The following is a 14,746-nucleotide window of genomic DNA, read 5'->3' on the forward strand; positions in this document are numbered from 1 at the left end:
TCAAAACTCTACCTCCTGTATGAGCACTAGTGCTGATTTTGGCATAAAATTTCATGGTGGCTCAACGGTTTATCTGGTGAGGAGAGAGAGGTTGATTCGGTGGATGGACTGGGACATGTTTGCTGTAACAGTGCCATGTTTGCTGGTGAGTCCCCAGGCATGGATACAGAAATACCCATATAGTTAATGTCTAAACCATAAGTCACTTTTCTGGATCCACGTTATGACATGAATCATTGGAAGACTTTTGTGACTCCGTGGACGTCATCTACTCCTTCCTACCCACAGCTCCCAGGCCCACTGACTCATGCTGCCATTTGTTGAACGAATCTCGATGCTCTGGCTGTCCTTACAAATCCTCCCCCATGTTTTCGAAAGATTGCCAAGATTAATGTAGCTGTTCTTTGCAGAGGGCATTAGTAGAATGGCATTTTTCCTTTTAAAAAAGATTTGTTTATCCCCTTCTGCAGGATCTGTTATAAACCTTTAAAAGCCTGCTGTAGGGCTGGGTTTCTTCCCCTGAAAGTAAACTAATTGGAGGGTTCTAGGTGCTTGCAGGGAATGAAATTAGTAGTTGGTATTGGTAATTGGTATTTTGGTCAACTGATGGCATGTTCCTCCCTGAAACCCCTCCAAGACCCCCCATGCCATTCTGAACTGTGGGCACTAACTAAATATAAGAGCCTTGTAATTGATGTTTGTAGTCGATGTTTATTGCCTTTATCTCAGAACTTTAAAAATGCTGTGTGTCATATGCATAAGAGATGAATATCTGCCATTTCTGCTTTCAGAAGAAAAGCACTGAAAAATTAAGGATTTCAGACAAGATGTTAGTTTTCAAGCATGTGCATGTGCTCCCAAGGCTAAACTTGTGGCTCAAACTGTTTTGTTCCTTATACTGACTCAATGGCATCTGTTTCTGAGGTCTGTCAGGGGCGAAGAACAGATTAGAAACTATAGTTTGCCTTCCCTGTGTAGGTAGTTGAAGAGTTGATGAGGATAGTGATGTCAGGAAAATGACTCCTACTCCCTGGGAGTCTTTTGGAGGGGTACTGCCAGCCACTTGCTGCTGCTCACCCTATCGATGGGCAAATCCAGTTGCTGTATCAGGTCAAATCAAGTCAAAGGCCTTCCAGGTAGTTTTTAAAGGACAATGATGAATCTGTTAGATAAATCCCTCCCATTTGAAATACAGTTGACCACTTGAAATGCAGTTGACAGAAGTCCTGTTGTCTAGAGACTGATTTGACCCATTTTGGGAAGAATCTTTTAATTTGTTGGTGCGGTTTGCTACAGATGCACATGTGGAAAAATGTTGAAATATTAATTTTATTACACAATTATGCAAGCTAAAGGATAAAATGCAAGCTAACCCTTCTAGCGTCACTTCTACCATGCCCAGCTGACCCTAGAGGAAATCAGAAAAGCCCACTGTGTGTTGATAGAATGCAAGGGCATTCTCTTCACTAAGTTATTTGTTTAAAATGCTTATATTAGTCTCTCACTTTTTTTTTTTTCCTTGATGTAACTGCTTTAGTTGTGATCTTGGTTAACTGCTGCAAATTGTAGTTTTTACTCTTGTCTTGATCTCATTAACACATTATCTGAGAAAGAGGATTACCTTTCATTCATTTATTTGTTATGCCTATCGATATCAGGCAGACTGGCCCAGGCTTTGACGTTGGTATTGTCCCTAGCACTGCTGATGAGACTGGGGCAGTTATTCAGTATATTTTTACAACCTGCAAAATAGATTGTCCCAGATGGGTTACAGGATCACAACTCCAAGCATCTGGTGAGAAGGGTATTCTTTGCTTTTTGCATTGTTGGAAGAACACTAGTGGGTGAGGAGAAGGGGAAAAAAAGCAACAGAGCTATCTTGCAGAATAATCTCCTGCTAAATAAAAATTATTTGTATACTGCCTGCTCCCTTTAAATATCTGGATATGATAGAACCTTCTATGCAATTAGCTTTTATGCAAGTCAACACTTGTCTTAATTGGGTTCCTGAAGAATGGCTGCAGTGATGGTAAGATGACTAAATCCAGGCAGTTCTTGGGGGCCTCAGTGACAGCTGTTGAACTTAGAATATTTTTAAAAGCTGGTTCTCTTACATAACTTATAGCTAGACTTATTGGTAGCCACCTGCCTCATAAAACTGTTGTCTGCAGTGTCCTACCAGCAAACCAGTTGGCTTTCAAAAATGCCCTATTGAGTGGGAAAGTTGCAGCAATGTTTTGGTTAATTCAAGATCCTTTCTGCTTCTTTTTAACAACCAGAATGCTCCTCCTTATTAGTAGGAGTATACGCGTCATTTTTGGGTAGCTAAATAGCAAAACAAGTGCAAAAAGGCATTTGTGCACTAACACTTCCTTTTAATGCAGGGCAGCATGAGTGATATATTGCAAGAAAAAGAATCCTCATCTGCCGGTGCTGCGACATACCAGTTCTGCTGTGGAAGAAATCATGCTTTACATTCCAGAAATAATGGCTCTTTTAAGTGTTTTTTTTTTTTGATGTTAAGCTGTTCATCTCATTAATACAGTTAAATGTGCATGGCTTTTTTCTCTCTAAAAAAAGTTGAAAACCAAGAAGAATCTGTAAATGGTGTATGATTTCCTTAGGGATTTGCAGCATTGTCCTTCTGAAATATAACACTAACTGTTAGAAATCTTTAATTGCCGAGTAATCCTCAAAGGAAACACAGCAGTATCGGGACTACACTTGTCAGGCTTTTGTTCTTTATCAGTATTAATGTTATCATACGCCGCTGTCTTTTGACACTACCAAAGCCAGCTGAATATCATTGTACCCTTGACAACCATGCTAAATCTGTTAACCAGCCTTACCAGAGTAGAACTTCACTTTGTAATTTTTAAGTGTGTGGAATTTTTTTTGCTGATTAGTTGCATGTAATTTTTTTTCAGACTGTGAATTCTGTTTCTAAAGCTTTAAGTCACTAAAAAAACAGATTTCAGGTTAATTCAGGTTAGTGGTGCCTCAGGCGCTCTCTGTGCGCAGCCCATATCTGGAAACTGGAGGCGGATGAGGTCCAAGAACTGAGCTGGAAGACGTGGTTCTGAAAGGAGGTGTTCCCTTTCCATCTCTTCCACCGTCTGTCTTGGTAATACATTACTAAACATTATTATTTGTGTAGCAGCATCTTAGGTGTGAAATTGTATTTAAAAAAGAAAAAAAACCACAAAAAACCCCCAAAACCAACCAGCCAAAAACCCCAAACAAATGAACAAAAACCAAACCAAAACACAAACCATACAACAACAAACCCCCCAGTATTTACCAGCAATGAAGTGAAATACCAGAAGCTCTGAGAAATGAGTTCACATTTGTACAGCTGAATTTGTATCAGACTGAAATTAGAAGCTCGATGTCCTGATTTCTAAACCTGTCTTGAGTGTGTTCTTGGCTGAACTGAAATCACTGATCTGAGCCATCTGAACCTCGGTTTTCTACGAGCATCTTCATTTATGGTGTGAGCTGCTGAATACTGTCTATTTTTCTGACTCTTTTCTCTACAACAATTTATTCTTTTATCCACAATAATTTATGTTTTATCTTTATTTGCCTCAAGTTCTAACAGCTGATGAAGGTAAGAGACCATTCATAACCGAAAATTGTTGTGGTACAGTTTAGTGGTCTCATCCCTGGCTGCGAAAACCACAGGCACAGTTTTGACAGGATCTGGTGTTAAATCATCTGGCATTAATGTTATGTGGGCAAGTCATTTGGCTTTGTAGCTGCCACAGGTAAAATTGCAGAGAGCTTTATCTCCTTCGCCAAATTCTTTTTAGAGACTATAAGGATCTTTGACAGATAGTGATAGAAGTTGTGACCTGCTGGGTTTCAGACAGGTGATTTAATACATCCAACTGTCATTCCTTAAGCTATGTCATGTCTCCCTCCTGCGTCCAGCTGAACTCCCTTGTGATAGTATCATTGCTAGTGTCCAGCTATCAACTAACTCTTGATACAACTTCTGATCTGCCTGCAGTCTTGCACTTCCCTTGCCTTCTCCTCCTTTCTCCCTTCCATTTTGAGAAATGCTTCATCGAGCTAGGCTGGCTTGTGAATGACAAGGGTTAAAACTGCATCCCCTTTAACCTTTGCAAAATGCACAAATAAGTTGTTAGTAAAAGAGATTTTTTTTTTTTTCTTGAGTAGAACTTTTCTTTTTGGCAAGCAAGTAAGAGTCATTCAGTAGGAGAGAGAGGTGTGATCCTGTTCATCATGAAAATGCTTGGAGGCCAGTGAGTAGTGGGAGGCAGAGTCCAGCAGAGGCAATAGAAAGTGTTTCTGGGGGAAGAGTCAGCGGTGAAGGACGGGGAAAGGATATTGCTAAAGTTCCAGCCAGGTTTGGTATTCTTGTGGTGTGAAGTTGAGTCAAAGTCAATCAGGTCTTTTCCCTTGTTGGAAAGTATTTGAGCAGGTCTTCATGTTCTGTTATCTCTTCTTCCACTGTTGAAATTCAGGTATAATTGCACCAGAAGAGGAGCATGCTGCATGCCTGTAAGTAGCATTGCACTTGCAGATACTCTACAAACAACCTGGATAAATTTGATGGATTTGTTGGGTGTTTTGTGTGCATGCTTCAGATAGGTTTTGATATGTTTTGACTGTAATGTTGGATTAGGGGAGCAAAACATGCATGCAACTTCCCATCTTTTCTGTAGCCACATGTATATAAGAAGTGAAACTTAAATACACTAGGTAGGACTGTTATCAATTCCCTTCCCCAGCTATAATCTTTTTGTTTTCTGTCCCTTAATGACGTTTACTGCTGCAACAGGACTGTCGTTGCACTGCTACAAAATGCAGGCTCAGTCCTTTCGGGAGAACCTGTAGCATGACTCCCACTGTCTTAATTACAAAAGGTAGCAAGTTCAGTCTTCTTGAATTTTTACATATATTTTACATATATGCTTACACGTATGCATCTAGATATAAAGTAAGACTTACATGTATGAGTGTATGTGTATATGTACGTAAGTTTTGGGGGTTATTTTTAATACATATATTAAAAAATGAGAGGGGGAGGTTTGGATTCTTCTTTTTGCACAGCAGAAGTGCTGACTGTCCTCAGTCACTGGGTTAACTTGGCACATGAAGTATTGCAGAAGGTGGTTGTTAGAACAACTTTCAAGAGTACATGGTGTACTGCATTAATCCGCTGGCACTGCTCCCACAAATGGCATCGATTTGCAGCTTGTCTGGTTGCTCTGCCCGCTCATTCATTGCTTCCAGCAGTGTCTCCTCCTTTGTCCTTTTCTGATACAAGCGAGTTAATGTTTCAGATCCTTCTGAACTGATGGCTGGAGGAGATGCCTTTGAGATAAGCATCCTCTGCTACTTCAGGTGCAAATGAGCTGAAGAAGGGTCTGAGAGCAGCTTGTTTAAACCAGAAAAAAAATTGTTCCATGTAGTATTTGGTTGCCTTTCATGTAACATTGATTGTGTTACATTGCTGTCTTCAGTTGCAGCAGCATCATTTCCTGTCCTTGTTTAGCAAAACCACTGCTGTGAAAATCCACGCGTGTGGGTCTGTTTTGTGCCTGTGCTGTTCCAGTGCTTGTGTTGGCCGTTGAGATACAGGTGTGCTATCTGGTGCCCGTGCATCTGACTTGTTGCCCATCCCTTTCCTTGAGTCTCCTAAACTATCAGCAGATGTCAGTGTTGATATTTCTTCTTATGCCTCCACAGGTGCATCTACACTTCCTTGCACAGTGTATTTCATCCCTGTCCCTTGCGTTTCCTGCTGTCTTGTGATGGTCCTTCCCCAGTGCCTTTGGGTGAGCTGTTGGTTTTGTGTAGTGCCAGACACGGTTTGGGGTAACATTGTGTGAGGAGAGAGCGAGGAGGCAGTTTTGGCAGATGGACCCCTGAGCTGTTTGTCTTTTCAGTGGGGAGCTGGGGTGTCTGTGCAGGGTGTGCGCACTGGCAGCGGCACCGCAGTCATGCTGGGAAGCGTCTGTCTGAATTGCTGCACCCCTGCTCAGGATAGTCTGTGCCCCCTCCACTGATGCTGCTGGAAACTGTGCCTGTGTTGAAGAGAAGAAAATGCCTTTTTGCTATTTTGACTGTTACCAGAGTTCTCACTTTGTTTTGTTAGATGTGACGCTGCTTTCATTGAAGCATGGCTGGATGTGTTCTGACTGATGTCCCTGGCACACTCATTTGTAAGAGGGTGCGTGTTTGTGGGGTGCTGGATCTTGCCAAAGTGTCTTGTGGGAACATGAAAACTTGGGCCTACAAATTCCAGGCTAATTGACAGGTGGTGATTGTGGCTTTCATGAATGAGGATTTGGAAGATGAAGAGTTTAAGCTACATAATTTAATAATCTTTGGGGTCCTAACCTGCTTCCCAGGGTCTCGTTATAATTGATGCTTTCATTTCTGTGGCTGCTGCTCCCTCTTACTGCATCGTGTCCAGGGGGTGGCAGTGCAAGGGCACCCTTGATGTGGAAAGATTACTGCTTTTTGTGAGCTGGTAGTAAAGAAAAGATATGAGAGATAGGAAGGAAATATGATGTATGAGAGAATAAAAATTCTAGGGTGGAACAGTAGCTATGAAGGAAAAGAAACTGAAAGCAGTACATTGTGAAATTAAATGTGGATGGGAAGGGAATGCACAGGAAGAGCCACAAGAGCATATAAATGTGCCGGTAGCTGAAGGTCAGGGAGGATGGACCTGTGACTATAAACACAATCCTGTTGACTTGTGTCACCAATTCAGACTGGTCAGACTTGAAAACTCACTTGGAAAGAAATAATCTACATAAGAAACCATATTTTGAAATTACTTGCATTTTACTGTTTGCTGACTATTAGAAGAGTCACCCAATAATTTGTTAAAGTGAGGCTGAATTTGCGTGGAGGAGCAATGTTTTATTGCTAGTAAACAGACTAACATAAAACAGCCCCAGTTTCGGTCAAGTCCTCCATGAAGTCTCAGAGATGCTTAAGGCTAAGCATGAGAATAGCTGTGCTTATTGCACTGGGGCTATGCACATACTTCAACAAATCACTTTGAATATTTGCTTGAAGTAGTTCAAAAAGGCATTTGGAGTAATATAGACCAACTTGGAGAAGACAACACTTTCTAGTTTTTACTTTCCAACTGTGTAATTTGGAAAGCTGTAAGAAGAACTGTCAGGAATGACTGCTGAAAATGAAGTCAAAAGAGGTCATGAGAACATAAATTGCGTTTTCCCCTCCTTTTAAAAGATTTACAATAACACTTCTTCTTTGTAGAGAACGTGTAAGCTAGGGTTGTGAATTGTGCATTGTCCATGATGGGTGCATTGTACATGTTTTTGTCATTGTTTAGTACTGAACTAGGAGAAGCTACGAGAAGCCTAGCTGTCAGAATTAACTGAAACAATAAAAAGAGCATAGGTCTATAGTTGTTTGTTTTTTTGTTTTTTTTTTTTCTTTTTGCTAATGTTAGGAACAACAGAACCTCAACAGTGCGGGAGGGACCATCACCTATGGTAATGTTCTTGTAGTTGATCATGAATCACAGAGTATCTAACACTCTAAATTGATATGTGCTCCTTGATGCAAATTATTAATAGCATTTGAGGCATTGCTTCATGCAGCTCTCAGAGGAAATGAAAGTTAAGGCAATGATGGATGGACAGATTCTTGAGGGTGTGATGGAGGTAGAGAGGAGACGTTGATGCCTGCTGTAAACGAGGAGCCAAGGGGTAGACCTCAGAGCCAGATGAGCAATGAAAGGAACATTTACCATTTTTGCATGACTGCTAAGATAAGGCATAGCAGTTGGATTTCAAAGAGCAACGGATTTCGAAGTGGAAGTAGCACTGTAATGTAGGTTTGACTTTGCAGCTGTGGCAGGTGATCGAAGTGTTAAATTTCTTTTTTTATGACCAAGGAAATACTCTTATGGGGTTGATCTTCTGATTGCAGGTAGATTTTATTCACAGAATTGTTTAGGTTGGAAAAGACCTTAAAGATCATCAAGTCCAACTGTTAACCTAGCACTGCCAAGTCCACCACTAAACCACGTCCCTAAGCACCACATTTACATGTCCTTTAGATACCTCCAGGGATGGGGACTGCACCACCTCTCTGGGCAGCCTGTTCCAATGCTTGACCACCCTTTCTGTGAAGATCTAAACCTCCCCTGGCACAGCTTGAGCCCATTTCCTCTTGTCCTATCGCTAACTACTTGGGAGAAGAGACCAACACCCACCTCACTACAACCTCCTTTCAGGGAGTTGTAGAGAGCAATAAGGTCTCCCCTCAGCCTCCTCTTCTCCAGACTAAACAACCCCAGTTCCCTCAGCCGCTCCTCATAAGGCCTGTGCTCCAGACCCTTCACCAGCTTCATTGCCCTTCTCTGAACACGCTCCAGCACCTCAATGTCTTTCTTGTATTGAGGGGCCCAAAACTGGACACTATTCCAGGTGCGGCCTCACCAGTGCCGAGTACAGGGGGACAATCACCTCCCTGCTCCTGCTGGCTACACTATTCCTGATACAAGTTCATATTAAACTTCAAGCTAGATCTCCAAGTATTTGTATTTACAAACCTGGAAAAATAAGAAGACTTGTTCAAAAGGTTTACTGGACAGAGGAGCCCAAGGATTTGAATGTGGCTTAAGACTGAAATTATTTTAAGTGCTCATGTTGCATGAAACTTTTTTTTTTTCTAAGCAAGAAGAAAAAACTCAGAATGGATGACATCTCAAATGGTTTAATAAGAATAAATACAAAGAAAAGTGTTGTTTACAGGGGAGAACTGTGACTCAATGTTAGCATATGATTTTAATATCCAAAAAAGGTGAGAATAGCCAAATACCTATTTGATTTGGCCGATTCCCATGTGCAGAAAATCTAAAACTAGTGCAAAGAAGGCTTTATATCCATAGGGTGTAAAGAGGGGAGTGGTGAGAATGTAGTGAAGATGGAGCATAATCCTACAGATGGTCCAAATGTTGAATGAGAGCCCTCTCACTTCCAGTGAAGAGAAAGTACTTTATGAATAGTTTGGGATAACTAATAAAAATAGAGATTGGGAACTGAGATACTAATATCCAAGGGGAAAGCAAAATTTGAATTTCTTAGTGTGCAGTGTCTGGGACCCAGATATTTTCCATGCTAGAATACCGGGGTGTATTTGCATGAAAATATCAAAGCTAATGACAAGACTTATACAGTACCTGTATGTAAGACTCATACAGGTTCCAATTTCTGTAATCAGTTGGGAATTACATTCAACAAATTCCCTGCAATTGCAGGGGTCTGTAACACTGGTGGTGTTGCAAATGCCACTTGCTCTGGAGATCTGAATGGCTCCTTGTAAAGGAGGTTTGTAAAAGGTCTCCATCTCCCCCCCGCCCCCCCCCCCCCATCTGCCTAGGGATGAGATACAGTTCAATTTGAAAAGACAAAGTCACAATTTGGAGGGGAAAAAAAAATCCCTGAGGCTTTGTTTTAAAGTTAAATTTTAATTCCCTTTTTTACAAATCTTATCTTTTTTGAAAGACTTGTGAGCCCTTTGGAGCACAGTTAATTTTATGCACTCATATATCACAAAAAGAGTGGAAAAGGATGTTAGACAGTTTGAGTGTTTTCCTTCTCACAAATTAAACTCAATCGGGTGATGACTGGCTGAGAGGAAAGGTTTTATTTTAACAATTGAAACTCTTAACCTGCTTTCAGGATAAGGAACTGAATTACAGAGCCAAAAACTGTGATAAAAAGCTGGTAATAGGGGAGAGAGGTAAAACAGAAGGTGTTATACAACCATTTGGGGAACCTAAAGGGGACTTGGTTCTCTAAATGTGTGTACAAAGATGGCATGACCTTTTTTCTTTTTTCTCCTCCTTCTATATAATGAGTTTAAAATATTGATTACGTAACAAAACATCCCTGCATCTGAACAAAAACCAAAGGCTAGGTCTTGCAAAATGTAGTTATACTTTAAATTTACTTGTACAGTTTTTCATGCATAGGAGTTGGGGTTGATTAAACTCTTCTGTACTAGCTAGAGTTAATATTAGCAGGCTGATCTCAGCTTTCTGGACTAATTGCAAGTTTTTGAGATCTAGATGTTCTGGCTGTCTGAATTGTCCATTTTGTGCACGTGTCATCTTCCAAGAATGCACTCTTGTTGGAAGTGGGGTCATGGAGTTGCATGTTTCAAATTAATTTTCTTGTACTCTGGGCAGAAGTACATGCCTGGGCACCTGGCACAGCTCAGCCATTGTACAGGGTATTATATACATTGTGTTAACTTTTTGTATGTCTGAGCCCCTAGTTCTATAATAAAAGCATTGCTTGTGTTGGAATTTGCTGTAAACATAAGCTTTGGAACTAATTCTGGGGAAAAAAACCCAAACAAACCTACCTGAAAAACCAACCAACCAAAAACCCCTATCAAACCCCCCAACCCCAAAACAAGCCAAACAATTGTAAGCGGATATATTTTCTGTTTCTACTGGAAAATGTAAAATGCAGTAACGTTCATTTTTATTTAGTGTCCATAAATTGCAGATAGAGTGAGGAATTTTTTTGTTTGTGTTTGAATCTTAGTAATTACAGTTACTACAGTGACAACTTTTTAAAATGACTGATCTATGGATTTTAAACCCAGTAAACATTGCCTGTTGCTAAAACTTGCAAAGCTGAGCACCACGCTGTTTCTAAGCAATTAAATGTCGTAGCTCACGTCTGAGCTCTGAATGATGCCATCTCGCCTAGCAGGCTATCTCATTAAGCATGTGAAGATATTTCACCAGGGAATTTGATTTCTGCATTTCAAAACAAAATAAGAGCTGGTGGTGGGTCCGGTGGCTCTGCAGATGGTGCTGTTGGGGATTTGGGGAACAGCTGCATTTTGCAGAGCAGGCTTTTAGAGACTGGTTTTGTTTATATTGTGTCAGGTTCTCCCCATAAAGGAGAATATCTCTGTATTAATTTTCATTGCATGATCATTTTCTTCTTCTCTCAAGAAAATACATGTTTCTAGGTGAAATAATTGGGCACTATTCAGGTAGGTGTGTACTGTCACACGTTTTCCTGTTTGCATAGCACAGGTACACATGCATATGTCAAAAAAAAAAAAACCAAACCTGAAAACATGGAAGAGCAAAGCTCACTTCTGGCCAAAATGTGCTGATTTGCTCCTCAGCCCTTTCTTCAATTTTTAGGAAGTCTTGATTATTTCAAGTTTGTCTGTATTTAGCTTCTGAAAGTAAAATGAAAGTATTTCAGGATGGCATTGAGGAAAGAAGAAAGAGCGAGCAGTAGAGAAGTGGGGTTTTCCTTTCTCTTAGATGGCTTTATCACAATTAAAAATGATGGGTTAAAAGATGTAAGTGGTGTTGTGATGGTGAGTTCATTGTGTGCCTCTGGTTGTTGTTCTGGCAAGTGTTAAAAGCAGTTCTTATGCTCACTCTGGAGATGCACAGTGTGTGAGAGCTTGCAAAAGCTCAAATAAAACTTTCTCTTGTAATACTGTCTGTCTGGTAGTATGGGTTCTAGTTCTGTAGAAAAACTGCGACTGTCCGATAGCAGAGCGTGCGCCTGAGAGATTTGGATTAGATAAATGCTAATACTTGTTGCAGATGGATGTGCCTTTGGTAAGCTCCCTCTGTAAGTGCTCTTGGGGGGGAAGTAGCGTTCTGTTTTGAATATGTGTGAGCAACAAGTATGACAGTCCAGTTCTTGGGAATTGTTCCATTTCTTCATCCTGACATTGGATTTTTGCAGCATGTTGTGAATTATCTTTAATGTTTTGGCTATGTGCTTTTTCAGGTAGAGGCATTAACCCATCAACCTAGAGCCACAACAGTACACGCAGTCAGAGATTCAGAACTTGCCAAACTCCCAGAGGGAGCACTGACATCTATCAAACGCAAATTCCCCCAGGTAAGAAAATTAAAAGTATCTTCTGTCTATCTCAAAAGATGTCTGAGGAGCTAAAACTCTCCTTTAGCACCAAGTCCTCTGGGTTTTTTGTATGATTGATGCATACTGAGAAAACATTTTGTTCTCTTTGTCTGCCTGATCTGATCTATACCAGACTTTCAATGGCTTCTCTTCCTATATCTTCTAACCAATTTTAGCATGTTTTATTGCAGGGCTGTTTTGTATATCTGGAAGAAGTTCATGCTAAATACAGGGAAATGGAAAAACATTTGCTAAATGCAAAGTGGAAATCACTTAGTCCTATTGATAGTAAATGAAAGTTTGACTTCGAAAATCACTTTAAAATGTTGTTATGCATTTGTCTTGCTCACTGGGACTGAAAGTCATAACTTGGTTATATGTACCTTTATTTCCAGAGCATTGATATTTGGGGATTGGTTTTCTTCTTCCTTGCGTTTTAGGCTGTCAATCCTCATTCTGCAACTGCCAGATCTGTCTGTGTCCTGAAGACTGTGATTGTTCTCTTTGAATCCATCAACTCATCCATCTTCTTTAATTCACTTGACCTCTCTCTTGCAAATCTGGAGACTGACGGACTTGAAATTTAATTCTTTTGTCCCCAAGTACATCAGGGACATAATACTAAGCACTAAATCATTGCACTAGCCTTAAAGGCAATTCTTTAATGCTGTTAGTTCAAATTATTTCTGATTTTTCTTTTTGCTGTCTTTAAGACATATGCTTATTTTACCAGATTTAAAAAAAAAAAAACTGCAAAAGTAATAAATCTAATTAAAATACTTGTATTCTTTTGCTTTCCTAGGACCCATAATAATGTTTTTGCTTATTAAGTGTTTCTGAACTTCCATTGTGGGTTGTTAAGGCAGTCCTGTTCTCTGGATCTCTCTTGAATAGTCCTCTGATTTTGCTGTTCTCTGTTTAATGGAACAGATTTCCTGCCCAGATTTATGAACAGGTAGCAGTGTGCAACTTCTGTACATAACTAGCCACAAACTGTGTAATGACAGCATGGCATCCTGTCTTGAATTGCCCTTTTAAATATCACTCTCCTTGTGACTGATCAGGAAGTGAGGAAATGTGCCAGGTGGGATTTAAAACCACCTTTCTCCTTATATAGTGGATGTTTTTAAATGTTACTAGTAAACATTTAAACTGCAAATTACTAGTAAGCACTGAACATGTAATATTTAGTAACGCCTTGGATGCTGATCTGCACAACGACTGTGTTCTAATTCTGCCTCTGTCTGGGGCAAGAATTGATTTCAGTGTCTCTTTTCTCCCTCTTCCCTTTTCCTATTCTATCAGTTGGCAAAATTGTTTTACTCTAAAGAGTGCTCTCTGTGGAGATGTGAATCTTCTTGCGTTGCAATTAAAGTTGAGCTTGAGTGTTTGTCGTGGTTTAGCCCCAGCCAGCAACTAAGCACCATGCAGCCGCTCACTCACTCCCCCTACCCCGATGGGATGGGGGAGAGAATTGGAGGGGTAAGAGTGAGAAACACTCCTGGGTTGAGATAAGAACAGTTTAATAATTGACATAAAGTAAAATAGTAATGATAATAATAACAATATGATAATGATAATGATAATAACAATATACAAAGCAAGTGATGCACAATGCAATTGCTCACCACCCGCCGACCGATACCCAGCCAGTTCCTGAGCAGCTATTGCTGCTCCCTGGCCAACACCCCCCCCAGTTTCTATACTGAGCATGACGTGGTATGGTATGGAATAGCCCTTTGGTCAGTTTGGATCAACTATTCTGGCTGTGCCCCCTCCCAGTTTCTTGTGTACCTGGCAGAGCATGGGAAGCTGAAAAGTCCTTGACTAGCATAAGCAGTACTTAGCAACAACTAAAACATCAGCGTGTTATCAGCATTCTTCTCCTACTAAATCACACAGCACCATGCCTGCTACTAGGAAGAAAAGTAACTCTATCCCAGCCGAAACCAGGACAGTGTATAGTATAATTCAAAACATTTATTTGTAATAGAATTCAAATGTCTTCCCATGTCTAAAAAGTGCAGCCTGTCAGCCTCAAATTCTTAACCTTTTTGAATATGGAATTAGTGTTCTCTAGACTTGCATATAGTTTGGCTAATTAGTTGCAATGAAACAAAATGCTAAAATATATCTTTTTAGGAAATATGTTGCAAAAAAGGTTTTTAGAAAAACACATTATTGCTGCTGTTTGAGATCTCCTAAATGGATGTTAAATTGGTATCAAAAATGTGAGAGCTTACATTTTTACTATTGGATTATTTTAGAACAAGTATTAGAAATAGAAGGAGGAGTGTAAGATACTTTAAGTAGGTGATTTATGCAGCTAATGCCTTCAGACTGTCTTAAGAACCTAAGATAAAATATTTTTTTATATGATCTCAAAGTTCTTTTATCTTCTCTTTTTGCCTGTTAGGTCCATCACATCAGATAAGAGAGGAAGGACAGAAGTGAGAATTAATTGAAGTGATGGAGGAAAACAATAGGGTAGAAAGTTTGAAGTCAAGTAGAAAGTACAAAGTCAACTTTCAAGTGAGGAGGAGTATACTGGAGAGAAGTTTTTGATCTGGAAGCTAATAAATTGCATACAGAGAAAAGGGTCTGGGTAGCCATTTCTTAGAAAAAGAATCCAGGCATTAGAGGATCAAAAGCTGACCATGCGTGAACAATGTCATGCTGTTTGGGGAAAAAAAACCCAAAACCAAAAACAAAACCCAAACAACAAACCCACCGAAACACCCCCCCCCCCCCCAAAAAAAACCCACAAAAAACAAAACCCAACAAACCCCACCCAAACCCTATGTTAACAG

The 14,746-nt window shown here is 40.2% G+C and overlaps 1 protein-coding gene across 2 annotated transcripts in view; it reads left to right on the forward strand.

The window, feature by feature from the left end:
- PNPLA7 (patatin like domain 7, lysophospholipase) overlaps positions 1 to 14,746 on the forward strand; it is a 133,550-nt gene that overhangs the window by 43,595 nt on the left and 75,209 nt on the right. For both annotated transcript variants that reach the window (XM_075716316.1, XM_075716317.1), the window contains exon 20: positions 11,802 to 11,915. In XM_075716316.1, coding sequence (XP_075572431.1) covers positions 11,802 to 11,915 — 114 coding nt within the window. The remainder of the gene's footprint in view (positions 1 to 11,801; positions 11,916 to 14,746) is intronic.

The sequence above is a fragment of the Pelecanus crispus genome, chromosome 9, assembly GCF_030463565.1.
Source record: "Pelecanus crispus isolate bPelCri1 chromosome 9, bPelCri1.pri, whole genome shotgun sequence".
NCBI lineage: Eukaryota > Metazoa > Chordata > Aves > Pelecaniformes > Pelecanidae > Pelecanus > Pelecanus crispus.